Source organism: Anser anser (assembly GCF_964211835.1).
Source record: "Anser anser genome assembly, chromosome: 31".
NCBI classification, from domain to species: Eukaryota; Metazoa; Chordata; class Aves; order Anseriformes; family Anatidae; genus Anser; species Anser anser.
In genome coordinates this window covers 1,016,242-1,043,604 of record NC_139752.1, presented here as the reverse complement: position 1 = coordinate 1,043,604, position 27,363 = coordinate 1,016,242, and the positions used below count along the sequence as shown (strand labels likewise).

General features: G+C 65.2%; 1 protein-coding gene across 19 annotated transcripts in view; it reads left to right on the top strand.

Moving 5' to 3' along the window:
- Positions 1 to 25,802, top strand: part of SYNGAP1 (synaptic Ras GTPase activating protein 1) — a 29,080-nt gene extending 3,278 nt beyond the window's left edge. Inside the window, exons 1-19 of one of the 19 annotated variants that reach the window (XM_083814596.1) lie at positions 2,868 to 3,027; positions 3,852 to 3,949; positions 6,090 to 6,211; positions 8,858 to 8,877; positions 9,125 to 9,278; positions 9,356 to 9,454; positions 10,432 to 10,986; positions 12,004 to 12,148; positions 12,621 to 12,765; positions 12,850 to 13,086; positions 14,123 to 14,324; positions 14,813 to 14,988; positions 15,186 to 15,227; positions 15,938 to 16,769; positions 17,526 to 17,699; positions 18,405 to 18,616; positions 20,899 to 20,999; positions 23,211 to 23,279; positions 25,543 to 25,799. In XM_083814596.1, the coding sequence (XP_083670722.1) occupies positions 9,135 to 9,278; positions 9,356 to 9,454; positions 10,432 to 10,986; positions 12,004 to 12,148; positions 12,621 to 12,765; positions 12,850 to 13,086; positions 14,123 to 14,324; positions 14,813 to 14,988; positions 15,186 to 15,227; positions 15,938 to 16,769; positions 17,526 to 17,699; positions 18,405 to 18,616; positions 20,899 to 20,999; positions 23,211 to 23,279; positions 25,543 to 25,679 (3,270 nt within the window). In that variant the 5' untranslated portion in view covers positions 2,868 to 3,027; positions 3,852 to 3,949; positions 6,090 to 6,211; positions 8,858 to 8,877; positions 9,125 to 9,134 and the 3' untranslated portion in view covers positions 25,680 to 25,799. Of the gene's footprint in view, positions 1 to 2,867; positions 3,028 to 3,851; positions 3,950 to 6,089; positions 6,212 to 6,967; positions 7,872 to 8,857; positions 8,878 to 9,124; positions 9,279 to 9,355; positions 9,455 to 10,431; positions 10,987 to 12,003; positions 12,149 to 12,620; positions 12,766 to 12,849; positions 13,087 to 14,122; positions 14,325 to 14,812; positions 14,989 to 15,185; positions 15,228 to 15,937; positions 16,770 to 17,525; positions 17,700 to 18,404; positions 18,617 to 20,898; positions 21,005 to 23,210; positions 23,280 to 25,542 lie in introns of those variants that run through there. The other 18 variants (XM_083814599.1, XR_014575841.1, XM_083814602.1 and 15 more) reach the window with 18 other exon arrangements.
- Positions 25,803 to 27,363: the final 1,561 nt, after the last annotated feature.

Sequence of the window (27,363 nt, the reverse complement as noted above, 5' to 3'; positions counted from 1 at the left end):
GTCCGTGGGTGTCACGGGGGGGGGTTGGGGGTTCTTGGGGGGGGGTGGGGGTGGGGGGTGGGGACCCTGCTCGTGGCGCCGCCCCTCCCCCGCTTCCTCCGGCGTTAAAAAAAGCGCCGGGGCCGCGCCAGCGCCGCGTCACCATGGTGACGGTGACAGCGGGGGGACGCGGCCACCGCCACCGCCACTGCCACCACCGCCACCGGGACCGGCACCGCCGCTGCCACCGGTGTCACCAGGGCCACCACCGCCGCCACCATCGCCACTGTCACCGGCACTGCCACCATCGCCACCGCCACCGGTGCCGCCTGCGCTGTCCCCATGCTGCCACCAGTGCCACCGTCATCGCCATTGCCGCTGCTGCCACCGGTGCCACCGGCACTGCCATCAGTGCCACCATCACTGCCACCACCACTGCCATGACTGCCACCATTGCTGCCACCACTGCCACCACCATTGGCATCAGTGCCACCATCACTGCCACCACCAGTGCCACCACCACTGCCACCATCACTGCCATCACTGCCACCATCACTGCCATCACTGCCACCATCGCTGCCATCAGTGTCACCACCACTGCCACCACTGCCACCATCACTGCCACCACCAGTGCCATCACTGCCACCACTGCCACCATCGCTGCCACCAGTGCCACCATCACTGCCACCAGTGCCACCACCACTGCTGTCACCATCGCCAGTGCCACCCCTGTCCCTGTCACCCCTGTCCCCGCCACCAGACCCGTGGCAGTGGCACCGGCAGGGACGTGTCCCCCGGCCCCGCTGTCCCCACACTGCCACTTGCAGCGGGCAATGTCCCCAACCCCTGGTGTACCCTCACCCCCCCTGCCCCGGTGTCCCCAAAGTCACCCCAATAGCCCCTCAGTGTCCCCCTGGTGTCCCCACGTTGCTCCCCGTGTCCCCCCAGTGTCTCCCTGATGCCCCCACATTGTTCCTTCAATGTCCCCCCGGTGTCCCCAGTGTCCCCCCGGTGTCCCCACACTCAGCACCCCCCAAATCCCCCCATTGTCCCCCCGTATCCCCTCCCCCGTCCCCCCATTGTCCCCCCTTGTCACTATTGTCCCCCCATTGTCCCCCCACTGCCCCCCACATTGTCCCCTCACCCTGTCCCCCCACTGCCCCCCAGTTGTCCCCTATTGTCCCCCCACTGTCCCATATGTTCCCTGGTGTCCCCTCACCGTGTACCCCATGTCCCCCCCACTGTCCCCCCAATGTCCCCTCACCCTCTCCCCCCCACTGTCCCCCAATTGTCACCCCCTTGTCTCCACTGTCCCCATGTCCTCCCCATTGTCCCCAGTGCCCCCCATGTCCCCTCCCCCTGTCCCCCATTGTCCCCCCATTGCCCCATGTCCCCCCCATTGTCCCCACTGCCCCCCCGTGTCCCCTCCCCTGTCCCCCCACTGTCCCCTTCCCCCCCCATGTCCCCCTGTCCCCCCCATGCCCCCCATGCCCCCCCCACGTCCCCCCCCGCCCCCCCCCATCCCCGCGCGGCGTTGCCGGGGCGTGGCCACGTCTCCATGGCAACGCCGCGCGCCGAGCCCCGCCCCCTCCCCCCTTCCCCCCCCTCCTCCCCCCCTCCTCCCCCCCCCTCCCCGGGCCGGGCGGCGCCGCGCGCGCCCGAGGTGAGTGCGGGGGGGGGGGGGAGCGGGGGGGGGGGGTGCGCGCGCACGCGCGGCGGGGGCGGAGCGTGCGCGGGGGCGCGCACGGGGCAGCGGCACCGGCCCGGGAGCGGCGGCGGCGGCGGCGCGGGAGAGCTGGTGGCGGGGGGGGGTGGGCGCCGGGGGGGGGACGGCGAGTGTGCAACGGGGGTGCGCGTGCACGCGAGTGTGAGCGGAGGGGGGGGTGGGGGGGAGCGTGCGCGGAGCCCCGGGAGCGTGCACGGAGGTTGGGGGGGGGGGGGAGCGTGCAAAGTGGGGGGGGGAGCGTGCAAGGGGGTGAGCGTGCAAGGTGGGGGGAGCGTGCGGGGCGGGGGGAGCGTGCGAGGGGGTGAGCGTGCAAGGGTGCAGGGCGAGTGTGCATGCTTGCAGGGGTGACAGGGCGCGTGCACGGCTGCGGGGGGGTGGGGGGGGGGGCGCTGAGCGTGCACGGGGCTGTGGCGAGCGTGCAAAGCCGTAGGGGGGGGCCGGGGAGCGTGCACGGCTCCGGGCGTGAGTGTGCATGGCTCCGCCGGGGAGCGTGCCCGGCCGGAGGGGCGAGTGTGAGCGTGCCCGGCTCTGGGGGTGAGGGGGGGGGGAGCGTGCATGGCTGGGGCTGAGTGTGCACAGCGCTGAGCGTGCGCGTGCACGGGGCAGGCTATGGCTCGGTGGTGACAGGCAGCGTGCACGGCCTGGGGCGAGCGTGCACGGCCCGGGGGCTGCCGTGTGCACGGCGAGCGTGCACGGGGAGAGCGCACGGGGAGCGTGCACGGGGAGCGTGCAAGGCTCCGGGGCTGAGCGCGAGCGTGCATGGCCTGCGGGGAGCGTGCACGGCCGGCGAGCGAGCGTGCAAGGCTCCGGGGGTGAGCGTGCAAGGCTCCGGGGGGGGTGAGCGTGCAAAGGCTCCGGGGGGGTGAGCGTGCAAAGGCTCCGGGGGTGAGCGTGCACGGCTCACAGGGCGGCGAGTGTGAGCGTGCATGGCCCGGGCTGAGCGTGCAAGGCTCCGGGGGTGAGTGTGAGCGTGCCCGGCTGCCGGTGAGCGTGCCCGGCTCCACGTGCGCCAGTGCCTGAGCGTGCCCCCGCTCCCCCCCCACCCCCCCACCCCCACCCCAGCCAGCGTCGTGGTGTCCCCCCCCCGCGCCCCCGTGCCCCCGGCACGCACGTGTGCAAGGCCGGTGGGGATGCGGCTGCCCCCGGCCCGCTCCCCCCCGGGCACCCGCGGGCCTCGCGGGGGGGCCCCGGGGCGCCCCTAGGGTCAGGAGGCGCCATGTGGGGCCCCCCCCAGCCGGGCCCCCCCTGGGCGCTTCGGGGCACCCTGGGGCCCCCCCCCGGCACCCGCCTCAGCCTGGAGGGCGGCAGCAGGACCGTGGCCGGTAGGAAAATTGGGGAGGGGGGGGGGGCATTGGGAGGGGGGGGATGAGTTAAGGGGGTTTGGGGGGGGTTAAGGGGGCTTGGGGGGGGTTAAGGGGGGTTTTTGGGGGGGTTAAGGGGAAGCGTTGGGGGGGCAGAGTTAAGGGGGGGAGATAAGGGGATACGGGGGGGCAGAGTTAAGGGGATCCCATGGCCGGGGGCAGAGTTCAGGGGATTTTTTTGGGGGGGGGGGGTAGAGTTTTGGGGGGTTTTGGGGGGGGGCTGAGTTTGGGGGACCCCAGGGCTGGGGGCAGAGTTAGTGGGGGTACTGGGGAGGGGGAAGAGTTAAGGGGGTATTTGAGGGGGGGGGCAAAGTGCAAAGTTAGGGGGGGTATTTGGGGGGGCAGAGTTTGGGGGGGGCAGAGTTAAGGGGATTTGGGGGGGGGGCAGAGTTTAGGGGGTCCTGGAGCCAGGGGCAGAGTTAAGGGGATTTTTTTGGGGGGGGGGAGAGCGATGACACCAGAGTCAAGGGGACCCTGGCAATGGGACGGGGTGACAGCTGGGGGGAGGGGGGGGATGGAGAGAAACCGGGGACCCCCCCCAAGCCCCCCATACCCTTGTGTGTCCCCCTATGTGTGTGTCCCCCCCCTATGTCCCCCCCCCCCATTGGGTCCCCCCATATCACGCCCCCTCCCCCCCCAAAGGATGCCTGGGTTCCCCCCCCAGTGCCCACCCTGTCCCCTGGGGGAGGGGGGGGGCGGAGGGCCGTGGGGTCCCCCTGTGTGTGTCTGTGCCCCCCCCCCCGTGTCCCCGCTGTCCCCTCAGGGCCCTGTCCCCCCCCCCCCAGATTACCACGGCGGCCGCTCCCGCAGGAAGAGCGTCCCCGGGGGGAAGCAGTACAGCATCAACATGGACGCCCCGCCCGCGCCCCCCTTCCGGCCCTCGGTGAGCCCCCCCCCGCCCCCCCCATCCCGCACACGCGTGTGCCCGGCCCCGACACGCCTGTTGCCGCGGTTGCCCCATCCTGAACACGCATGTTGCTGTGGTTACCGCATCCCGAACATGTGTGTTGCCGTGGTTACCCCATCCTGAACGTGTGTTGCCGTGGTTACCCCATCCCGAACACGCCTGTCGCCATGGTTACCCCATCCCGAACATGTATGTTGCCATGGTTACCCTGTCCTGAACACGCCTGTTGCCGTGGTTACCCCATCCTGAACACGTGTTGCTGTGGTTACCCCATCCTGAACACGCCTGTTGCCATGGTTACTGCATCCTGAACATGTGTGTCGCCATGGTTACCCCCTCACGGACATATATGTTGCCGTGGAAACCTGTCCTCAACATGCCTGTTGCTATGGTTACCCCATCCTGAACATGTATGTTGCCGTGCTTACCTGTCCCGAACACGCCTGTTGCCGTGGTTACCGCATCCTGAACACGCCTGTTGCCGTGGTCACCCCATCCTTAGCACGTGTTACCATGGTTACCCCGTCCTGAACACGCCTGTTGCCGTGGTTACCCTGACCTGAACACGCCTGTTGCTATGGTTACCGTGTCGCCGTGGTTGTTGTGTCCCCCCCACACGTGTGTCGCCATGGTTACCCGCTCCCGTTGCCATGGTTACCCTGGCTGTACGCCGTCGCCGTGGTTACCCCATCCCGCACACGCCTGTCGCCGTGGTTGCCGCGGCCCCGCGTTGCCGTGGTTACGCTCATCCTGCACACGTGTGTCGCCGCGGTTACCCTCGTCAAGCACATGCCTGTTGCTGTGGTTACCCTGAGCCTGCACACGTGTGTTGCCGTGGTTACCCTCACCCCGTCGCCATGGTTACCCCACACGTCGCCATGGTTGCCATGCTCCTGCACACGCCTGTTGCCGTGGTTACCCAGCACATCCATGTTGCCATGGTTACATGCCTGTTGCCGTGGTTACTCATCGATGCACATCCATGTTGCCGTGGCTACATGCCTGTTGCCGTGGTTACCCATCCCTGCACATGCCTGTTGCCACGGTTACCCAGCACATCCGTGTTGCCATGGTTACCCAGAATCCTTTTTACCGGGGTCACTGCCGTGCACACGCATGTTGCCATGGTTACACGCCTGTTACCGTGGTTACCCATCCCTGCACACGCCTGTTGCCACGGTTACCCAGCACATCCATGTTGCCATGGTTACCCAGCATCCTTTTTACCGGGGTCACTGCCGTGCACACACATGTTTCCATGTTTACACGCCTGTTACCGTGGTTACTCATCCATGCACATCCATGTTGCCATGGTTACACATCCGTGTCACCGTGGTTACCCAGCTATTGCGTCCGTGTCGCCGTGGTTACACGCCTGTCACCACGGTTACCCATCCATGCACACCCATGTCGCTGTGGTTACACATCCGTGTTGCCATGGTTACCCAGCTTCACATCCATGTTGCCCTGGTTGCCCGTCCATGCACACCCATGTCGCCATGGTTACACGCCTGTCACCATGGTTACCCAGCTTTACATCCATGTCTCCATGGCTACACGCCTGTTGCCACGGTCACCCATCCGTGTCGCCATGGTTACACACCTGTTACCATGGTTACCCATCCGTGCACATCCGTGCTGCCATGGTTACACGCCTGTTACCGTGGTTACCCAGCTTTACATCCATGTCCCCATGGCTACACGCCTGTTACCGTGGTTACCCATCCGTGCACATCTGTGCTGCCATGGTTACACGCCTGTTGCCACGGTTACCCAGCACATCCATGTCCCCCATGGTTACCCGTCCGTGCACATCCATGTCTCCATGGCTACACGCCTGTTGCCACGGTCACCCATCCATGTCGCCATGGTTACACGCCTGTTACCGTGGTTACCCATCCGTGCACATCCGTGTCCCCCATGGCTACACGCCTGTTGCCACGGTTACCCAGCGCATCCATGTCCCCACGGTTGCCCGTCCGTGTCCCCGCGGTTGCCCAGCTTTACACCCGCGTCCCCGCGGTTACTCCCCCGTCCCCACGGCTCCCCGCGCCCCCTCCCCATCCCGGCGCCCCCCCCGGTGCCCCCCGCGTGCCCTCAGCCGCCTGTACCCCAGCAAGGCTTCCTGAGCCGCCGCCTGAAGAGCTCCATCAAGCGCACCAAGAGCCAGCCCAAGCTCGACCGCACCAGCAGCTTCCGGCAGATCCTGCCCCGCTTCCGCAGCGCCGACCACGACAGGTGGGGGGACACCGCGGGGACACCCCCCCAACCCCCCCCCCCCCCCCCCCGGGGACACCGACATCCCCCCGGGGACATCAACATCCATCCCCCCCACCCCCCCGGGACACCTACACCCCCCCCGGGACACCTACACCCCCCCGGGACACCGACATTTCCCCCCTTGGGGTCACCAACAGACACCCCTGGGATATCAACTCCCCCCCCCCCTTGGGGACACCACGACCCCCCCGGGGACATCAACACCCCCCCCCCGGGACACCAACACCCCCCCGGGACACCGACATCCCCCCCTTGGGGACACCACAGCCACTCTCTTGGGATGCCACAGCCCCCCCCCCCCCCGGGATGCCACAGCACCCCCAGGGACATCACAGCCCCCCCGGGACATCAAGTCCCCACAGCCCCCCCAGGGACACCATAGCCCTCCCCCCGGGATGTCACCCCCCTGGGATGTCGTTCCCCCCCCCCCCCCCCCCCCAGATGTCACCCCCCTGGGATGTCACCCCCCTGGGACACCACCACCCCCCCGGGATGTCACCCCCCTGGGATGTCACCCCCCCCTCCTGAGATGTCACCCCCCTGGGATGTCACCCCGCTGGGACACCACCACCCCCCTGGGATGTCACCCCCCTGGGATGTCACCCCCCTGGGATGTCACCCCCCCCCCGGGATGTCACCCCCCCCCCGATGTCACCACCCCTGGGATGCTCCCATCCTGGTCTGGGGGACGCCGGGGATGGCCGTGGGGACGGTGCCGCTGTGCAGGTGGCAGCAGGGAGGTTTGGGGACAGCCCTGGGATGGGGACGGTTTCGGTCCCTGGGTGCCACCAAAGTGGAGCTGGGGACAGTTGTGCTGCCCAGGTGGCACTGGGCAGGTTTGGGGACAGCCGGGGCATGGGGACGGTTTCGGTCCCTGGGTGCCACCAAGGTGGAGTTGGGGACAGCTTTGGTCCCTGGGTGGCACCACGGTGGGTGTAGGGACAGTCCGGTTCCCCCCGTGTCCCCAAACCAGGGGACAAGCCCCGCTCCCCTGGTGGCACCAGGGACAGCACGGGGACAGCTCTGCGCCGAGTGTCCCCAGGCTCTGTTTGGAGGTGACAGGTCCGGGTGTCCTCCTGCTGGACACGGGGACAACCCCACCGCGGGGGTTAGGTCCCCAATGTCCCCAACGTCCCCATGTGGAGTGGTCCCTGTTGTCCCCAACGTCCCCATGTGGAGTGGTCCCCATTGACCCCAACGTCCCCATGTGGAGTGGTCCCCCTTGTCCCCAACGTCCCCATGTGGGGCAGGTCCCCGTTGTCCCCAACGTCCCCATCCGGGGCATGTCGCCGTTGTCCCCAACGTCCCTGCCTGAGGCGGGTCCCTACCACGTCCCCTCCTCTTTGGGGACACTTTGGGGACCGGGTGGCCGGGCAGGTGGCAGGCGGCGCCGGTGCCGTTTATAGCCGGAGCCGGTGGGTGGGAGCCGGGCGCAGGATCCGGCCTGGCACCGGGCCCAGCGTCACCGTCACCGTCACCGTCGTCACCGCCATCGATGGGGTACGGCCCCGGGGAGAGGGGGGTGGCGGTGATCCCGTGTCCCCCCCCCCGGGATGTCCCTTGTCCCCAGGGAGATGACAGCCAGGAGGTGGGGTCTCCTGGCCCTGGGTCCCCAGAGGTGGGTTGCCTCGTCCCCAGGGGGTTTTCTGTCCCCTGGGGTGCCCCTTGTCCCCAGGAGGTGGCCCCGAGGGGATGGGATCTCCAGTCCCTTCGTCCCCAGGGGTGTCCCTTGCCCCTGAGGGGTGTCCCTTGTCCCCGGGGGGGGTCTCTTGTCCCCATACTGCCGGGTGGTCCCCAAGGGGGACGTCCCTTGTCCCCTGCTGCCGATAGCATCCCTCATCCCCGGGGCTGGTCCCGCTTTGTGGGGGACGTCCCCTGTCCCAGAGGGGATGTGCCTTGTCCCCTCACCCCATAGGGGATGTCCCCTGTCCCCTTGCCCCATAGAGGATGTCCCTCGCCCCATAAGGGATGTCCCCTGTCCCCATAAGGGATGTCCCCCTTCCCCTCACCCCATGGAGGATGCCCCTTGTCCTCGTCCCCGTGGGGACGCCCTGGGGGCTCCCCTGTCCCCTGCACCAGGCGATCCGGGTGTTTTGTTTTTTTTTTTTTTTTTGCGGTGGTGTCGGTGCCGGTGGTGGGGGCCGCCTCTCGCCGGGGTATTTTTATCCGCGCCGCCCCCGCGTTGCGCTCGGTGCCGGTGACACGGTGACGGTGACGGTGACGGCGGCCGCGGGGACGTGGGGACGTGGCGGGGCCGCTGCTTACGCAGCCCCGGGGATAAATTTAGCGCCCGGGGGCGGCTCACCTGCGCCAGCTGCACCGTGCCGGGGGGGGGGGGGACACAGGGCCGTTTTGGGGTGATACGTGCCTGGGTTTCCCTCCCCCCCCCCCTTTTTGGGGAGTCCCGCATCCACTCGGGGAATCCCTCGTCTGCTTCGGGAGGGGGTGGGGGGCTCTCCGGATGCCCATGGAGGGGGGGGGGGGGCGCCCACCGTCATGTTCCCCCCCCTCTCCCCATATCCTCCCCCCCCCATGTCCCCCCCCCTCCCCAAGCCCTGACTCTGTCTCTCTCTGTCCGTCCCGACGCCGCGGACGCGCCCCCAGGTCCCGCGCGGATGCCCCAGGTACCCCCCCCCCCGCCGCCGCCACCGCTGCCACCGCCACCCCCCCCACCCCCCCACTCGCATGCCACCCCCCTCCCCCCCCATACACACTGCCACCACCAACCCCGGGCACCCCCCCCAACCCCCCCCCCAAAATCTCCCTCCCCCCACCACCACCGCCACCACCTTCCCTTACCCCAAAATCCGCCGTCCCCCCTCCCCAACCCCAAACCGCGTCCCCCCGAGCGTCCCCCCCGCGTCCCCGCAGGGCCCGGTTGATGCAGAGCTTCAAGGAGTCGCACTCGCACGAGTCGCTGCTGAGCCCCAGCAGCGCAGCCGAGGCACTGGAGCTCAACCTGGACGAGGACTCCATCATCAAGGCGGTCCACAGCAGCATCCTGGGGCAGGAGTTCTGCTTCGAGGTAAGGCCGGCCCCCCCCCGGTGTCCCCGCGGTGGTGGCCCCCACGTCGTTGTCACCGTCCCTTCCCCTTCCCGCAGGTCACCACGGCCTCGGGGACCAAGTGCTTCGCGTGCCGCTCGGCTGCTGAGCGGGATAAGTGGATCGAGAACCTGCAGAGGGCCGTGAAGCCCAACAAGGTGGGGTGGTCGACCTCCTCTGTGGGGGTGGTCAACTGGTGGGGATGGGGGTGGTCAACTGGCAGGGATGGTCACCTGGTGGGGATGGGGGCGGTCAATTGGTGGGGATGGAGATGGTCAACTGGTGGGGCTGGTTGACGGCGGGGGCTGGAGATCGTCAACTGGTAGGGATGGGGGTGGTCAACTGGTGGGGATGGTCGACAAGGGGGGTTGCAGATGGTCAACTGGTGGGGATGGAGATGGTCAACTGGTGGAAATGGTGACCTGGTGGGGAAGGGGATGGTCAACTGGTTGGGATGGTCGACAAGGGGGGCTGCAGATAGTCAGTTGGTGGGGATGGAGATGGTCAACTGGTGGGGCTGGTTGACGGCGGGGGCTGGAGATCGTCAACTGGTAGGGATGGGGGTGGTCAACTGGTGGGGATGGTCGACAAGGGGGGTTGCAGATGGTCAACTGGTGGGGATGGAGATGGTCAACTGGTGGAAATGGTGACCTGGTGGGGAAGGGGATGGTCAACTGGTTGGGATGGTCGACAAGGGGGGCTGCAGATAGTCAGTTGGTGGGGATGGAGATGGTCAACTGGTGGGGATAGTCTACAACTGGGGCTGGGGATGGTCAATAAGGGGGGCTGGGGCTGGTCACCTGGTGGGGATGGTTAGCTGGTGGGGATGGGGATGATCAACTGTTGAGGATGGAGATGGTCACCTGGTGGGAATGGAGATAGTCAAGTGGTGGACGTGGTCAACAAGTGGGGCTGGAGATGGTCACCTGGTGGGGATGGCCAACTGGTGGGAATGGAGCTGGTCAGCTGGTGGGGATGGTCACGTGGCCTGGATGGATATGGTCACCTAGTGGGGGTGCAGACGGTCACCGGTGGAGCTGGCCATCAGGTAAAGATGAGGATGGTCACCTGGTGACCCCATGCCCCACACCCAGCCGTGCTCATCCCCAGCTGTCCCTCCCCCTTCCCTCCCCAGGACAACAGCCGGCGGGTGGACAACGTGCTGAAGCTATGGGTGATCGAGGCGCGGGACCTGCCCCCCAAGAAGCGCTACTACTGCGAGCTGTGCCTGGACGACATGCTCTACGCCCGCACCACCAGCAAGGCGCGCACCGACAACGTCTTCTGGGGCGAGCACTTCGAGTTCAACAACCTGCCGGCCGTCCGCACCATCCGCCTGCACCTCTACAAGGACACCGACAAGAAGCGCAAGAAGGACAAGAGCAACTACGTGGGGATGGTGAGCATCCCCATCGCCAGCGTCACCGGGCGGCACTTCGCCGAGCAGTGGTACCCGCTCAGCCAGCCCAGCGGCAGCAAGAGCAAGGCCGGCTGCCCGGCCCTGCGCGTCAAGAGCCGCTTCCAGACCATGAGCATCCTCCCGATGGAACTCTACAAGGAGTTCGCCGAGTACGTCACCAACAACTACCGGATGCTCTGTGCCGTCCTTGAGCCGGTGCTCAGCGTCAAGAGCAAGGAGGAGGTGGCCTGTGCACTGGTGCACATCCTGCAGAGCACCGGCAAGGCTAAGGTGGGGTGGAGGACGGAGGGAGGGGTGGAGAACGGATGGCGGAGGGATGGAGGAGTGATGATGGATGGATGGATGGATGGATGGATGGATGGATGGATGGATGGATGGATGGAGGAGGGGGGGAGGGAGGGAGGGAGGGAGGGAGGGAGGGAGGGATGGATGGATGGATGGATGGATGGATGGATGGATGGAAGAGGGATGGAGGGATGGAAGAATGGATGGAAAGATGGAGGAGGGATGGAGGGGAGGCATAGGGAGATGGATGGATGATGGATAGAGGACAGATGTGTGGAGGACTAATGGATGGATTGAGGATGGATGGATGATGGGATGGAGGCTGGCTGGCTGGGTGGAGGATGGATAGAAGAGAATGGTTAGATGATGGGGGATGGATGAAGGATGGATGGAAAGATGGCTGGACAGACAGGAGGGTTGGAGGATGGATGGATAGAGAAGGGATGGAGGATGGATGGAGGACAGAGTCATGGAAAATAAATGGCAAAGGAGTGATGGAGGACGATGGCAGATGGAGGATGGATGGAGCATACCCATGGAAGATGGAGGGAGGAGGGATGGCAAAGGACGGACAGATGAGGGAAAAATGATTATGGATGGAGGTTGGATGGAGAACAGCTGGAGGATGAATGGAGGACAGGCACGTGAAGGATGGATGAGTGGATGGAGGATGGATGGGTAGAAGAAAGATGGATGGAGGGATGAATACAGGTCAGATGAAGCAAGGATGGATGGGCTTATGGATGATGGATGGAGCACAGGTGGAGTACAGATGGATGAGAGATGGAGGACAGGACAGATGGATGGGCAGCGGATGGATGGATGGATGGATGGATGGGTGGATGGCAGCTGAATAGAGGACAGAAGGATGGGGACAAAGGACAGAGAGATGGAGAACGGAGGGCTGGCTGGCTGGGCAGAAGATGGAGGTGGGACACAAACATGCAGGGAGGGTGGGCTGGGTGCGGGCGGGCGCTGGGCTGCCCTGACGGCCATGGGCAGGACTTCCTGTCGGACATGGCCATGACGGAGGTGGATCGCTTCATGGACCGGGAGCATCTGATCTTCCGGGAAAACACCCTCGCCACGAAAGCCATAGAGGAGTACCTGAAACTCATCGGCCAGAAATACCTCAAGGATGCCATTGGTGAGCCCCACCAGTGCTTGGGGTCCTTGTTGCAGGCAGGGCCCCGTTGGCATGGCGGTGGGACGGTGAGTTGTCCCCATACATGGCCATGACACTACTGGCATGACCAGGGGATGGTTGGATGGTCCTGTGTCGTACCCGTGTCCCCACTAGAGTGGCCTGGCCATGGGATGGTTGGGAGGTCCCTGGTCCCTGCTCATAGAAGTGTCCTCACTGGCATGGCCATGGGATGGTTTGGTGGTTCCTTCTCACGGCTGTCCCCCCACTGTCGTGGTCATGGAAAGGTTGGGTGGTCCCTTCTTTAGATCACGTCCCCATGGGCATGGTGGTCCTTTCTCATGGCCATATCCCCAGTGGGGTGGTCTGGCTGTGGGACAACCAAGTTGTCCCTTCTTGGGGCCATGTCCCCAGCGGGGTGGCCTGGCTGCGGGACAGTGGGGTGATCCCTGCTGTTGTCCCCGTCCCCCCGCAGGCGAGTTCATCCGGGCATTGTACGAATCAGAGGAGAACTGCGAGGTTGACCCCATGAAGTGCTCGGCCTCCACCTTGGCCGACCACCAGGCCAACCTCCGCATGTGCTGCGAGCTCGCCCTCTGCAAGGTGGTCAACTCGCACTGGTGAGTCCCCGGGGCTGCTCGGGGCTGGGGACATCCCCCGGTGTCCCCACCGCGGGATCCTGACCATGTCCCTCCCTGGCGCAGCGTGTTCCCACGGGAGCTGAAGGAGGTCTTCGCCTCATGGCGGCTGCGGTGCGCCGAGCGGGGCCGCGAGGACATCGCCGACCGGCTGATCAGTGCCTCGCTCTTCCTGCGGTTCCTTTGCCCCGCCGTGATGTCCCCCAGCCTCTTCGGCCTCATGCAGGAGTACCCTGACGAGCAGACTGCCCGTACCCTCACCCTCATCGCCAAGGTCATCCAGAACCTGGCCAACTTCACCAAGTGAGAACCCAGAGGGGAGCGGGGAGGCATGGTGGTGGGCAACAGCGGATGGATGGGTGGAGAATGGAGGGAAGGTGGATCTGAAGGTCTGCGGGTAGATGGTGCTTGGATGGATTGGTAGGTAGACGAAGGGAAGATGGATGGGTGAGTTGGTGGGTGGGTGGAAGGATGATGGATGGAAGGATGATGGATGGATGGATGGATGGATGGATGGATGGATGGATGGATGGGTGGGTGGGTGGGTGGATGGAAGGATGAGCTGGATGCACAGAAGATGGGTAAATGTATGGAATATGGATGGACCAGTTGATGGATAATGAGTGGAAGGTAGATGAGAGATTTGGCAGATGGATGGATGAGTTGGATGGAGGGAAGACAAATAGAGAGAAGATGGGTGAGCTGGATGGAGGGAAGCCAGACAGATGGAGATAAGATAGATGGGTGAGTAGATGGATGATGGACAGAAGATGGATGGGTTGGTGGACAGAAAATGGACAAATAGAATGCAGATGGACGAGTTATTGGGTGAACGGATGAGAAGATGGATGAGTATAGAAGATGAACAGGCAGAAGATGCATGAGTATAGAAGATGAACAGGCAGAAGATGGATGAGTTGATGGAGAAGATGAATAGACAGAATGAAGATGGACGAGTTATGGATGAATGGATGAGAAGATGGATGAGTTGATGGATGATGCGTGGAAGAAGAGTGAGGTGGTGGATGGAGGGGAGATGGACAGATGGGTATGATACGGATGGACGGACGGATGGATGGATGGATGGATGGACTTAGGTATGGATGAAAAGACTTATGGATGGGTTGGATGAAAGAAAGATGGATGGAAGACAGAGGGAAGAGTTTGCAGATGGATGGAGAACAAATGGAAGAGGAGCTGGATGAAGGTCAGACATGGCTTTATGACCAGACGACTGGAAGCCGGAGGGACAGAAGGGACAGAGAGCGGCACACAGGGCCAGCGGTGGGGCCAGCTGGTAGTGGGGAGAGTGGGGACCCCTCTGAGCGCCCGCCTGCAGGTTTGGCAGCAAGGAGGAGTACATGGCCTTCATGAATGAATTCCTGGAGCTGGAATGGACCAGCATGCAGCAGTTCCTCTACGAGATCTCCAACCTGGACACCCTCACCAACAGCACCAGCTTCGAGGGCTACATCGACTTGGGCCGTGAGCTCTCCACCCTGCACGCCCTCCTTTGGGAGGTCATGTCCCAGCTCAGCAAGGTACCCGGGACATCTGGGTGCTCTCCTGGGTGGTCATCGGGGACCTGGGTGCCTTGGTCTTCTCCTGGGTGGTCACCAGGGACCTGGGTGCCTTGGTCCTCTCCTGGGTGGTCATCAGGGACCTGGGTGCCTTGGTCCTCTCCTGGGTGGCCATCGGTGACCTGGGTGTCTTGGTCCACCCTGTGGGATGTTCTGGGGTCTGGGACATCTGGCTACCACTGGGAGGACATTTTGGGGTCCCAACCACCCGTGCAACCCTCAGGGGCCATGCTGGAATCCCGTGCCCCCCTCTAGGAAGTCGTTTTGGGGTCCTACCAGCCCACATTCCCCAGGGAGCTCTTTTGGGGTCTCATCCACTTGTGTGTCCCCCAAGGGGAGGTCACTGGGGGTCCCATCAACCCATGCCCTCCCAGGGAGGAGGTCGTTGGGGTTCTGGGGGGGTGGGATTTGTGGGGGAAAGGGGGAGTCATGGATGACTTCCTTCCCAGGAGGCCCTGCTGAAGCTGGGCCCGCTGCCCCGGCTGCTGACGGACATCAGCGTGGCCCTGCGCAACCCCCACCTGCAGCGGCAGCCGAGCCAGGGGGAGCGGCTGCCCCCCAAGGGGCTGGTGCTGCGGGGACCCTCGGCCGACCTCCAGCCCTACCTCGTCCGTGACCTCAACAGGTGGGGACCCCCGAGAGGTCCCTCCGTGTCCCCCCACTTCCCCATGGGTGCCACCACATCCTGCCCCACGTTCCCCCCCCAGCCACGGTATCCCAGCACGGTGCTGTGGTGTCCCCACCGGTTACCCCCTGTGTCACCCGGCGTGTCCCCTGCTCCCCGTGGGGGTCCCTGTCGTCACCTGTTGTCTGTCCCCACAGCTCTGTTGACCTCCAGTCCTACATGGTGCGGGGCCTTAACAGGTGGGTGATGGGGTGGGATGGGACGGAAATGGGGATGGAGATGGGATGGGATAGGGATAGGGATGGGATAGGGATAGGGATGGGGATGGGATGGGATGGGGATAGGGATGGGATGGGATGGGATGGGATGGGATGGGATAGAGATGGAGTTGAGGTTGGGGATAGAGATGGGATGAGAATGGGGACGGAAATGGGATTGGAGATGGGCTAGAAATGGATGGAGCTGGAGATGGTGATGGAGATGGGATTGGGGGTGGGAATGGGGATGGGATGGGGCTGGGGATGGAATAGGATGAGATGGAGCTGGAGAGGGGGATGGGATAGAAAGGGTTGGGGATGAGAACGGGGATGGAGATGGACATAGGGATGAGGTAGAAATGGGGATGGGATGGGGATGGAATAGGATGGGATGGGGATGAGAATGGGGCTGGAGATGGGGCTGGAGACAGGGATGAAGTAGAAATGTGGATAGGATGGAGATGGGACTGGGACGAGGATGGAGATGGGACTGGGACGAGGATGGAGATGGGGTGAGGATGGGACGTGGATGGGTACCGCCTGAAGACCTCCATCTGGGCCATCCCTGGGGTGTGTCCCCACCCCAAGAGGACCCAGCTCCATCCCTCCTCTCCCTCCCACCCTCCCTGGGGACCCCCCCGGTGGTTTTCCCCCCTCTTCCCCGCAACCCTTCCCTCTGCCCCCCTCCCCAGCTCCATGGAGGTGCCGCGCCTGCCCTCCCCGCCGCAAGAGAAGGGGCCGCCAGAGGTGTTGGTGCTGAGCCGCCCCCCCCTCGCCCGCTCCTCGCCCGCTTACTGCACCAGCAGCTCGGACCTGACGGAGCCGGAGGGGGGGCGAGCTCTGGGGGTGGGCAAGAGCGTCTCCATGCTGGACCTCCAGGACGGCCGCGTGGACAGCGTCCCCAGCCTGCCCGCCGAGCTGCTGGCCGCTGCCGGTGGTCCAGCCCCAGGGGGCGGCGGGGGGCTTCGTCCCGGTCGCCTGTCCCAGGGCAGTGCCTCCAGCTTGGCTCCCCCCCGTTTAGGGGTGCCGGAACCAGGGGGGCCGCAGCTGCGGGTGCCCCTCTCTTTCCAGAACCCCCTCTTTCACCTGGCGGCCGATGGCCCCCTGCGTCCCGAGGCAGGCGGGGGGAGTGAGGGGCCCTTCGCCCCCCCCTTGCACGGGTACAGCAAGAGCGAGGAGCTGGCGGCGCCTCCCCCCAAGCACATCACCCACAGCCACAGCTATAGCGACGAGTTCGCCCGGCCAGGGGGGGACTTCAGCCGGCGGCAGCTCTCCCTGCAGGACAGCCTGGCCCCCCCCCAGATCACCATCGGGGCCCCCCCGCCACCCACCCCCCGGGGAGCCCGGGCAGGGAAGGGTGGGGGGCAGGGGCCGGCGGCCCTGGGGGTGCCCTCCAAACCACGGCCGGCCAGCGGGAACCTGCTGGCATCCCCTGAGCCCACCTATGGGCCCCCCCGGTCCCGGCAGCCCTCCCTGGCCAAGGAGGCATCGGTGGCTGGGATGAAGCCACCGGTCACCAAGCAGGTGGGGATGGGGGGAACACATGGGGGGTGTGGGGACATGGGGTGCTTAGGGGGTGTGGGGACATGGGGGATAGCTGGGACATGGGGGACAGCTGGGACATGGGGGATAGCTGGGACATGGGCTATGGGGGACGTAGGGGCATGGGGACATGATGGAGACATGGGAGGCATGGGGACATGGGGGATATAGGGGGTGTGGGAACATTGGGAACAGCTAGGACATGGGGTTATGGGGGACATAGAGGCATAGAGGAAATGATGGGGACGTGGGGGACATGGGGACATAGGGGACAGCCGGGACATGGAGGGCATAGGAACATGGAGGACATGGTGGGGGCATAGGGACATTGGGGGCATGAGGACATGGGGGACAGCTGGGATGTGGCAGACAGAGACATGGGGGGAGACAGGACACAGTGGGGACATGGGGGGCATGGGGAGGTGGGGACATGGAGGACATAATGGGGACATGGGATACAACTGGGATGGGGGGTGATATAGGGACATGGAGGGATACTGGGACGTGGGGGGCACGATGGGGACATGCGATGAGAGACATGGGACTACTGGGACATGGGGACATGGGGTCTGGTGGGAACATGGGGATACGGGGACATGGGGGACATAGGATAGGGGCATGGAGATACGGGGGTGGTGGGGGACACAGTGGGGATGAGAGACATGGGGTGGACATGGGGACATGGTGGGGATGGGGACACAGGGTGGGGGGGTCCCATCCCGTTTGTGTTCCCCCCAGGCCTCACAGACGCCGTCGACGCTGAACCCGGTGATGCCGGCGGCCGAGCGCACGGTGGCCTGGGTGTCCAACATGCCGCACCTCTCGGCCGACATCGAGAGCTCCCACATCGAGCGCGAGGAGTACAAGCTCAAGGAGTACTCCAAGTCCATGGACGAGAGCCGGCTGGACCGGGTAGGGCCACCCGCGGGACCCAGCACCAGGTCCTGGGGGGTGACAAGGGGGCGAGGACCCTGGGGGGGCGGGTTTTAGGGTGAGGCGGGTCCCAGGGATCCAAGAGTTTGGGGTTTAGGGTGACCCACGTTGTAGGAGGTGACCGTGATGGAGCCAGGTTCTGGGCGTGCGGCTGTCTGGGTTTTTAGGGTGACATGGGGACATAGAGGTTGAGCATTTAGGGTGGCAGGGGTCCTGAGGACCCAAGGTGTCCCCATGAGGTTGACCCAGGTGTCCCCATGGGGTTGACCAGGCATCCATGTGTCACAGTGAGGTTGACCCAAGGTGTCCATATAGCCCCATGGGGTTGACCCAGGTGTCAATATGTCCCCATTGGGTTGACCAAAGCATCACCATGGGGTTGACCCAAGCATCTCCATGCGGTTGACCCAAGTGTCCCCATGAGGTCGACCGAGGTGTCCCCATGGGGTTCACCCAAGTGTCCCCATGGGGTGACCTAAGAATCCTCAGGGTGTTGACCCAAGAGTCTCCATGGGGTTGACCCAGGTGTCCCCACTGGGTTGACCCAGATGTCCCCACGGAGTTGACCCAACCATTTCCACGGGTTTGACCCAGGCGCCCGGGTATTGCTTCTGGGGGGGTCCTGGGTGTGGTGGCGGCGGTGGGGGGGTGGACCCAGGCGCCCTGCAGTGTGTGCTGTGGCAGGTGAAGGAGTACGAGGAGGAGATCCACTCGCTGAAGGAGCGGCTGCACATGTCCAACCGCAAGCTGGAGGAGTACGAGCGGCGCCTGGTGTCGCAGGAGGAGCAGACGAGCCGCATCCTGCTGCAGTACCAGCACCGCCTGGAGCAGAGTGAGAAGCGCCTGCGGCAGCAGCAGGCCGAGAAGGACTCGCAGATCAAGAGCATCATCGGCAGGTGAGGGAGGGACCCGGCCGGGGGGGGGCGGGGGGATTTCGGGGGGGTGTTGGGGTGTGGGGATGGAGAGGGATAGGAGGGCTTGAGGATATGGGAGGGGGGACATAGGTGGTATGGGGGATAGATGGGTATAGGGGGACGTTGGGGGTATAGGGGGATATGGGAGGTGTAGAAGGACGTGGAACATATGGGGACACAGGGGGACATGGGAGGGTTAGAGGGACATAGAACATAGGGGGACACGGGGGAAGTAGAGGGACATGGAACGTATGGGGACATAAGGAGCACAGATGGACATGGAACATATGGGGACGTAGTGGGACATGGGGGACATAGATGGACGTGGAACATATGGGGACACAGGGTGGCATAGAGGGACATGGGGACATAGAGGAACATGGGAGCACAGAGGGACATAGAACATATGGGGACATAGGGGGACATGGGGGATGCAGAGGAACATGGAACACATGGGGACACAGGGGGGCACAGAGGGACATGGAACGTGGGGACATGAGGAGCATGGATGGACATGGAGCATATGGGGATGTAGTGGGACACGGGGGACACAGAGGGACATGGGGGCACAGAGGGACATGGAACATATGAGGACACAGGGGGACATGGGGATCATAGAGGGACGTGGGAAGCATAGATGGACATGGAGCATATGGGGATGTAGTGGGACACGGGGGACACAGAGGGACATGGGGGCACAGAGGGACATGGAACATATGAGGACACAGGGGGACATGGGGAACATAGAGGGACGTGGGAAGCATAGATGGACATGGAGCATATGGGGACATAGAGGGACACTGGGGACGTAGAGGGACATGGAACAGATGAGGACATAGGGGGACCTAGGGGACACAGAGGGACGTGGAACATATGGGGACGTAGTGGGACATGGGGGATGTAGAGGGACATGGAACATATGTGGACATCGAGGGACATGAGGGACATGGAGGCAATGGGGACATGGAGGAACACTGGGAGCACAGAGGGACATGGAGGACATGGGGACACAGAGGGACATGGGGGACAGAGGAACACAGAACATACGGGGACATGAGGGACATGGCAAGCACAGAGGGACGTGGAGCATAGGGGGACGTGGAGGCTGTGGGGACATAGAGGGACACTGGGAATAGGGAAGGACATGAAGGACACGGAGGGACATAGGGGACATAGAGGGACACGGGGGACGTAGATGGGGAACATAGATGGATGTGGGGACAAAGAACAACACAAGGGACAAAGAGGGACACAGACATGGGGACACAGGGGGACACAGAGGGACATGAAGCGTATGGGGACATAGAGGGACACGGGGACAGCAGGATATGGGTGACATAGAGGGACATGGGGACACAGGGGACATGGGGGTACATGGAGGAACAGGAACCTCTGTGGGGACACAACAGGACAAGGAGGGGGCTGGGGACATGAGGTATGGAGGGCCACCAAGACAAGGGGTGACAGGACGGGGACAGGGTTGGGGGGGACATGGGCCGTGCGTGGGGACAGAAGGGGGGGGACATGAGGAGGTCCCAGTGCTTGGTGGCTTGTGGTCCCCTGGTGTCCCCTCCCCATGGGCTGGGTCCCTGTCCCCACCACCCCTGTCCCCTCCCAGGGTCCACCCCACTGGCCCTGTCCCCGTGTCCCCAGGGTGTCCCCAGGGTGTCCCCAGGGTGGGGTGGCAGCATAGCCCCAGGGCGTCCCTCTGTGTCCTGGGATTGTCCCCACCTTGTCCCCCCACCATATCCCCAAGGCTTCAAGGCTTCCCCAGGGTGTCCCTAGGATGTCCCCGCATGTTCCTGGGATGGGTGGCAACGTGACCCTGCCGCAGGGGTGTCCCTGGGGGGTGGCAGCGTGTCACTGGGGTGTCCCTAGGGTTTGTCCCCAGGGGTGTCCCCGGGGGGTGGCAGCGTGCCACTGGGGTGTCCCCACATCCCTAGGATCTATCCCCAGGGATGTCACCCTCCCTTGGGGGGGGAGGGGGATGGCATGTCACTGGGGTGTCCCCACGTCCCTAGGGTTTGTCCCCGGGGGGGTGTCCCCATCCCTTGGGGTATCCCCATGTGTGCCTGTTTGTGGTGTCCCCATCCCCGGGTGGGTTTTGGGGTGGTGGGGTGGCAGCATCGCGTTTCCCCCCCCCCCCCCGCCCCATGCAATGTCCCCGAGGGCACCCCCCACCCAAAGGCCAGCGGGGTAGGGGTGGGTGGGGGGCGCGCGTCCCCCCGCTTTTGGGGGGGGGTGGCAGCGTGACCCCGGTGAAGCCTGGCCCCGCAGGCTGATGCTGGTGGAGCAGGAGCTGCGCAGGGATCACTTGGGCGCCCACGACCCCCCCGAGGGCCGGCGGCGGCTGCTCGACGCTCAGGTGGAAATTACAATGTCATTGCTCTGCTCCGTGTGCCCACGGCCATCCCACCGCCGCGCTGGGGGGGGGGCAGCCCCCTGGGGTGGGGGGGTGGGGGGGCACCCATGTGGGAAGGGGCTTCGGGGAGAGGGAGGAGGGTTGGGGGTTTGGCGGGGGGATGTGGGTGTTTGGGGGGGGGTTATTGGGAGCTGGGGGCGTTTGTGGGGGTGTATATATATATGGGGGGGTTATTGAGGGCTGGGGGCATTATGGGGGGGGATAGGTGTGGGGGGGTTATTGGGGGCTGGGGGTATTTATGGGAGAGATATATATATATATGGGGGGGTTATGGGGGCCTGGGGGCATTTATGGGGGATATATATATATATATGGGGGGGTTATTGGGGGTTGGGGGCATTTATGGGGGATATATATATATATGGGGGGGGTATTGGGGGCTGGGGGCATTTATGGGGGATATATATATATATATGGGGGAGTTATTGGGGGTTGGGGGCATTTATGGGGGATATATATATATATATATGGGGGGGGTATTGGGGGCTGGGGGCATTTATGGGTTATATATATATATATACCAGGGGGTTATTAGGGGCTGGGGGCATTTATGGGGGATATATATATATATATATATGGGGGGGGGTTATTGGGGCCTGGGGGCATTTATGGGGTATATATATATATATATGGGGGGGTTATTGGCGGCTGGGGGCATTTATGGGTTATATATATGTATATATGGGGGGGTTATTGGGGCCTGGGGGCATTTATGGGTTATATATATATATATATGGGGGGGTTATGGGGGCCTGGGGGCATTTATGGGGGATATATATATATATATATATCAGGGGGTTATTGGGGGTTGGGGGCATTTATGGGGGATATATATATATATGGGGGGTATTGGGGGCTGGGGGCATTTATGGGGGGGTATATATATGGGGAGGGTGTTTATTTGGGGGCTGGGGGTATTTATAGGGGGGTGTTTATATGGGGGGGATTTATTGGGGGCTATGGGCATTTATGGGGGGGTATATATATACGGGGGTGTTTGTTGGGGGGCTGTGGGCATCTGTGGGGGCTGGGAGGGATCTATGGGGTTATGGGGGGGATGGGGGCATCTATGGGGGGGGTATGGGCATCTGGGGTGGGGGGCTGTGTGTATGTATGGGCATTTATGGGGCCTGGGGGTATCTATGGGGGGCTATGGGCATTTATGGGGGGGTTGGGCCTCCCTGGGGGAATTTGGGGGCATCTTGGGGGGGGTCTGTGGGCACCCCTGGGGGGTTGTTAGCCCCCATGGTGGGTATTGGCAGCCCGGGGGGGTTTGGAAGCCCTGGGGGGGTATTTGGGGTTCTGGGTACTTCTGGGGGGGGTTATGGGCACCCCGGGGGGGGGGGGGTATGGGGAGGGGCTACGGTCACCCATGGGGCTGCAGGGGGACAGGGCCGTCCCATGGGGATCCCTGGGGTGGACACGGTCACCCCTGGGGGGACATAGGGACCACGGGGGGGGGGGCACACGGCCACCCCTGGGGGGGACAGGGCCACCCCCAAGGGGACACTGTCACCCCTGGGGGGGGTGGTGAGAGGGGTGGGGGGGACAGGGCCACCTCCAGGGTGGGACACAGGGACCCCTCTGGGGGACAGAGCCACTGCTGGGGGTACGCTGTCACCCCCAAAGTGACAAGGTGACCCCCCCACCCCCCCGGGGGCGCAGGGCCACCCCCCAGGGGGACAAGGTCACCCCTGGGGGGGGGGGGACACGGGGACAGAGCCATCCCTGGGGGGCACAGAGCCACCCCGGGGGGGGGGGACAGGGCCACCCCAGGGGGGGACACCAGAGGGACATGAAGCAGGGGGGGGGGGGGGGGACAGAGCCACAGTGTCCCCTCCCCATTCCCCCGAGCCGACCTAGGGACAGGGCCACCAACGTGTCCCCAAGGCCACCAACGTGTCCCCAAGGCCACCTTCCCCCCCCCTTCCTTCCCCCCCCCAGGTGATGGAGCCGGTGCCGGGCCCCCTCCTTGGGTTGGGGCCCCTTCCCCCAACATAGGGCCACCTCCAAGGCCACCACCGGGACACGGCGTGTCCCCAAGCCCCCGGTGCCACCCCCCCCGCCCCCAAATTCCCACGGGGATGAGTGTGTCCCCGTCCCCCCCCCCCACCCCCGGTGGCCCTGACCCCCCCGTGTCTCTCTTCGTCCTAGCTGTCCGTCAGGTAGCGCGGGCCAGCCCTGCCTTTGTCACGGGACCCTCGGCCTCCGGTGACACGCCAGGTGGGTCCTTGTCCCCATCCCCGTCCCCCCCCCGTCCCCCCCCACCCATAGGTAGCTCCCCGCTGCCCCAGGGGACCCTTGGGTGTCCCCGTTGTCATCCCCCCACCCCGTGTCCCCCAGGGACGCTGGGGGAATCGTAGGGACAGAGCTGAGGTGTCCCCGTGTCCCTTGGGGACATGGGGTTGGGGGTGTCCCCGCGCCCCTCTGGTGTCCCCTGGACACTGGGAACCCGTAGGGACATGGATCTGGGGTGTCCCCGGTGTCACCCTCGTGTCCTCGTGTCCTCCAGGGACACTGGGGAACCCTTGGGGACACAGATCCAGCATGTCCCCATGTCCCTCTTGTGTCCCCTTGTCCCCCAGGGGACACTGGGGACCCTTGGGGACATGATTCAGAGGTGTCCCCATGTCCCCCAGGGACATTGGGAACCCCTGGGGACATGATGCAGGGGTGTCCCCATGTCCCTCTTGTGTCCCCATGTCCCCCAGGGACACTGGGAACCCCTTGGGGACACAGATCCAGGATGTCCCCATGTCCTCCTCGTGTCCCCATGTCCCCCAGGGACACTGGGGAACCCCTGGGGACATGGATCCAGGGTGTCCCCATGTCCCTTCTGTGTCCCCATGTCGCCCAGGGACACTGGGGAACCCCTGGAGACATGGATCCACGATGTCCCCATGTCCTTCCTGTGTCCCCATGTCCCCCAAAGGACACTGGGTGGACCCTTGGGGACATGGGTCCAGCTGTCCCCATGTCCCTCGTGCGTCTCCATGTCCCCAAGGGCCACTAAGGGACATGAGGCTGGTGTGTCCCCATGTCCTTCCCATGTCCCCATGTCCCTCCCTGTGGACACTGGGAACCCACGGGGACATGGAGCCAGGTGTCCCCACGTCCCTCTTACGTCCCCGTGTCCCCCTTGTGTCTCCATGTCCCCTGGGGACACTGGGGAGCCCTTGGGGACATGCTGCTGGGGTGTCCCCATGTCCCCCAGGGACACTGGGAACCCCTGGGGACATGGACCCGGGGTGTCCCCATGTCCCCGCTGTGTCACCGCAGGACCGTGTCCCCTCCCTGGCCTCCCTCATCCCGATCCGTCCCAGAGGACGCAGAGCCGGGATGTCCCCGCATCCCCATGTCCCTTGTCCCCTCCGTGACATTGATCCAGGGTGTCCCTGTCCCTCCCGTGTCATGGCTAGGACATGCCACCGGGGTGTCCTTGTCCCCTCCTGGAGTCCGTTGTCCCCCAGAGGACACAGATCCGGGGTGTCCCCATGTCCCTCGCATGTCCCCATGTCCCCCAAGGGACCCTTGGGGACATGAAGCTGGGGTGTCTCTGTCCCCCTGTGTCCCTGTGTCCCCACCGGGGACAAGGATCCAGGGTGTCCCTGTCCCTCTTATGTCCCCGTGTCTCACTGGGGACATGAGACTGGGGTGTCCCCATGTCCCTCCTGTGTCCCCATGTCCCCCAAGGGACACTGGGGACCTTTGGGGACATGGTGCGGGGGTGTCCCCATGTCCCCTAGGGACACTGGGGACATGAAGCTGGGGTGTCCCCATGTCCCCCCTGTGTCCCCATGTCCCCTAGGGACAGTGGGGACCCTTGGGGACATGGTGCGGGGGTGTCCCCATGTCCCCCCTGTGTCCCCATGTCCCCCAAGGGACAGTGGGGACCCTTGGGGACACGGCTTTGGGCTGTCCCTGTCCCTCTCATGTCCCCCCTGGGGCCCCTTGGGGGCAGGGGAGGGGACACCACCGGTGTCCCCATGTCCCCTCTGGGGGTGGCGGGGTTATTTTGGGGTCGGGGGGGGGGGGGGGGCACCCACCCGCCCCCCCAGCGCTGGCGCCCGCCGTCACCCACCTCGTCTCCATCCTCGTGTCTCGTGTCCCCATCTCACCTCACCCTTTTATTTTGGGGGGGGGGGGTGTGGGGGGGTGACACTCACGTCCCTGTGCCATGTCCTGTCTTTGGAGGGGATGGGGGGGGGGGGGGAACACAAATTTTGGGGGGGGAGGGGGGGGGGTGACCCCGCCACGCACCGGAGGGTCCCGCGGAGCAGCCGCAGGTGAGTGCCACGGGGATGGGGTTGGGGTGGGGGGGGGGCACCCCGATTTTTGGGGTGGTGGCGGGGGGGGGGACCCGACACATGGGGGGAGGGGGGGTGGCGGCTCAGGGCGGGGGGGGAGGGGGACACATTTCGGGGACCCTTTTCGGTGGCGATGGGGGGGGCGGGGGGGTGAATAAGCCCCCCTCGGTGCCTTGCAGGAGAGGCAGCTTTCCGCCGTGGGTGCAGCAGACCCGGGTGTGAGCTGGGGGGCCGGGGGGGTCCCCGCGCGGCCCCCGCCTCCGCCCCCGCCACCCCCGATCACGGCCAACGGCGAGCTGCGCGCCCCCGCTGCTGAGCACTAGCCCCCGCCCCGGGGGCCGCCGGACCCCCGCCCGCATCCCCCCCCCCCTTTTCCTCTGAAGCCCCCTCCCCCAAATTTCCCCCACCACCCCCCCCCCAACCTCAGCAGATGGCGGTGGCCCCCCGGCGGCCCCCGGGGAAACGGGGTTTCCCCCCCCCCCCCCATCCCCATCCCCACTCATCCCCCCCTTTTCCCCACCTCCGGCCCCCCTCGTGCACTGGGAGGCCCTCGTGCAACGGCCTCGTGCAAGGGGGCCGGGGGGGGGGCCCTCGTGCAACAGCTCCTTGTGCAACGGCGGCTCCTCGTGTAACGGCGGCTCCTCGTGCAAGGGGGGCTCCTCATGCAAGGGGGGCAGCTCCTTGTGCAATGCCAGCTCCTCGTGCACCAGAACTGGGAGGCCTCGTGCAACACCAGGTCCTCGTGCAACGGTGGCGGCTCCCCGTGCACCGGGGCTGGGAGGCCTCGTGCAACATCAGGTCCTCGTGCACCAGGATTAGGGCTGCCCTCGTGCAACGCCAGCTCCTCGTGCAACACTGCTTCCTCATGCAATGCCAGCTCCTTGTGCACCAGGACTGGGGAGGCCTCGTGCAACACCAGCGCCTCGTGCAACGCCAGCTCCCTGTGCACCAGGACTGGGGAGGCCTCGTGCAACACCAGGTCCTCGTGCACCGGGACTGGGGAGGCCTCGTGCAACAGCGGCAGCTCCTCTTGCAACACCAGGTCCTCGTGCACCAGGACCGGAGCAGCCCTCGTGCAACGCCATCTCCTCGTGCAACATCCGCTCCTCGTGCAATGCCATCTCCTCGTGCAACGCCAGCTCCTCGTGCACCGGGACTGGAGCACCCCTCATGCACCGGCTCCTCGTGCGCCACCTCCCCACGTGCCCCGACTGGAGCTCCCCGTGCATCGCCCCCCCCCTCATGCTGTGCACAAGGACCCCCCCCCCACCATGCACCAGGACCACCCCCCCCCTCCCCGTGCATCAGCTCCTCGTGCATCGACTTTCCTCATGCATCCCCCCCCCCGTGCACCGGAACCGGAGCTCCCCGTGCACCGGTTCCCCCCCCTCGTGCATCCCCCCCCCACATGTGCACCAGGCCGGGGTCTCCCCCCCACTCCCCCCCCGCCTTTTATTTTTCTCCCCCCTCGTGCACCAGGAGCCGCCCCCCTCCCCCCCTTGCACGCCCAGCTCCGTCGTGCAACGGCCGCACCGGGCACCGGCACCGGGGGGGGTGGGGGGAGGGGGGGGTCACACAAGGGGGGGTCCCCACGCAGCACCAGCCTCCCGGGACCCCCCGCCCGCCCTGCACGGGCCCGGGGAGTCCCTCGGGCATCACCGGGCACCCCCCTCCCGGTGCACCGGGCCCCCTCCCACCATGTACCGGGACGCCCCGCAATGCACCGGGCTCCCCCCCCCGCCCCCCGGTGCACCGGGACTCCCACAACTCACCGGAGCCCCCCCACAACGTACCGGGGACACCCCCCGCCCCGCCCCCCCTGGTGTACCGGGCCCCCTCCCACCACCCACCGGGCTCCCCCTCCCGGTGCACCGGGACTCCCCCAACGCACCGGGGTCTCGCCCAGGCACACCGGAGCCCCCCCACAATGTACCGGGACCCCCCCCCCCAACTCCCGGTCCACCGGTGCCCCTCCCACATCGCACCGGGCGCCCCCTCCC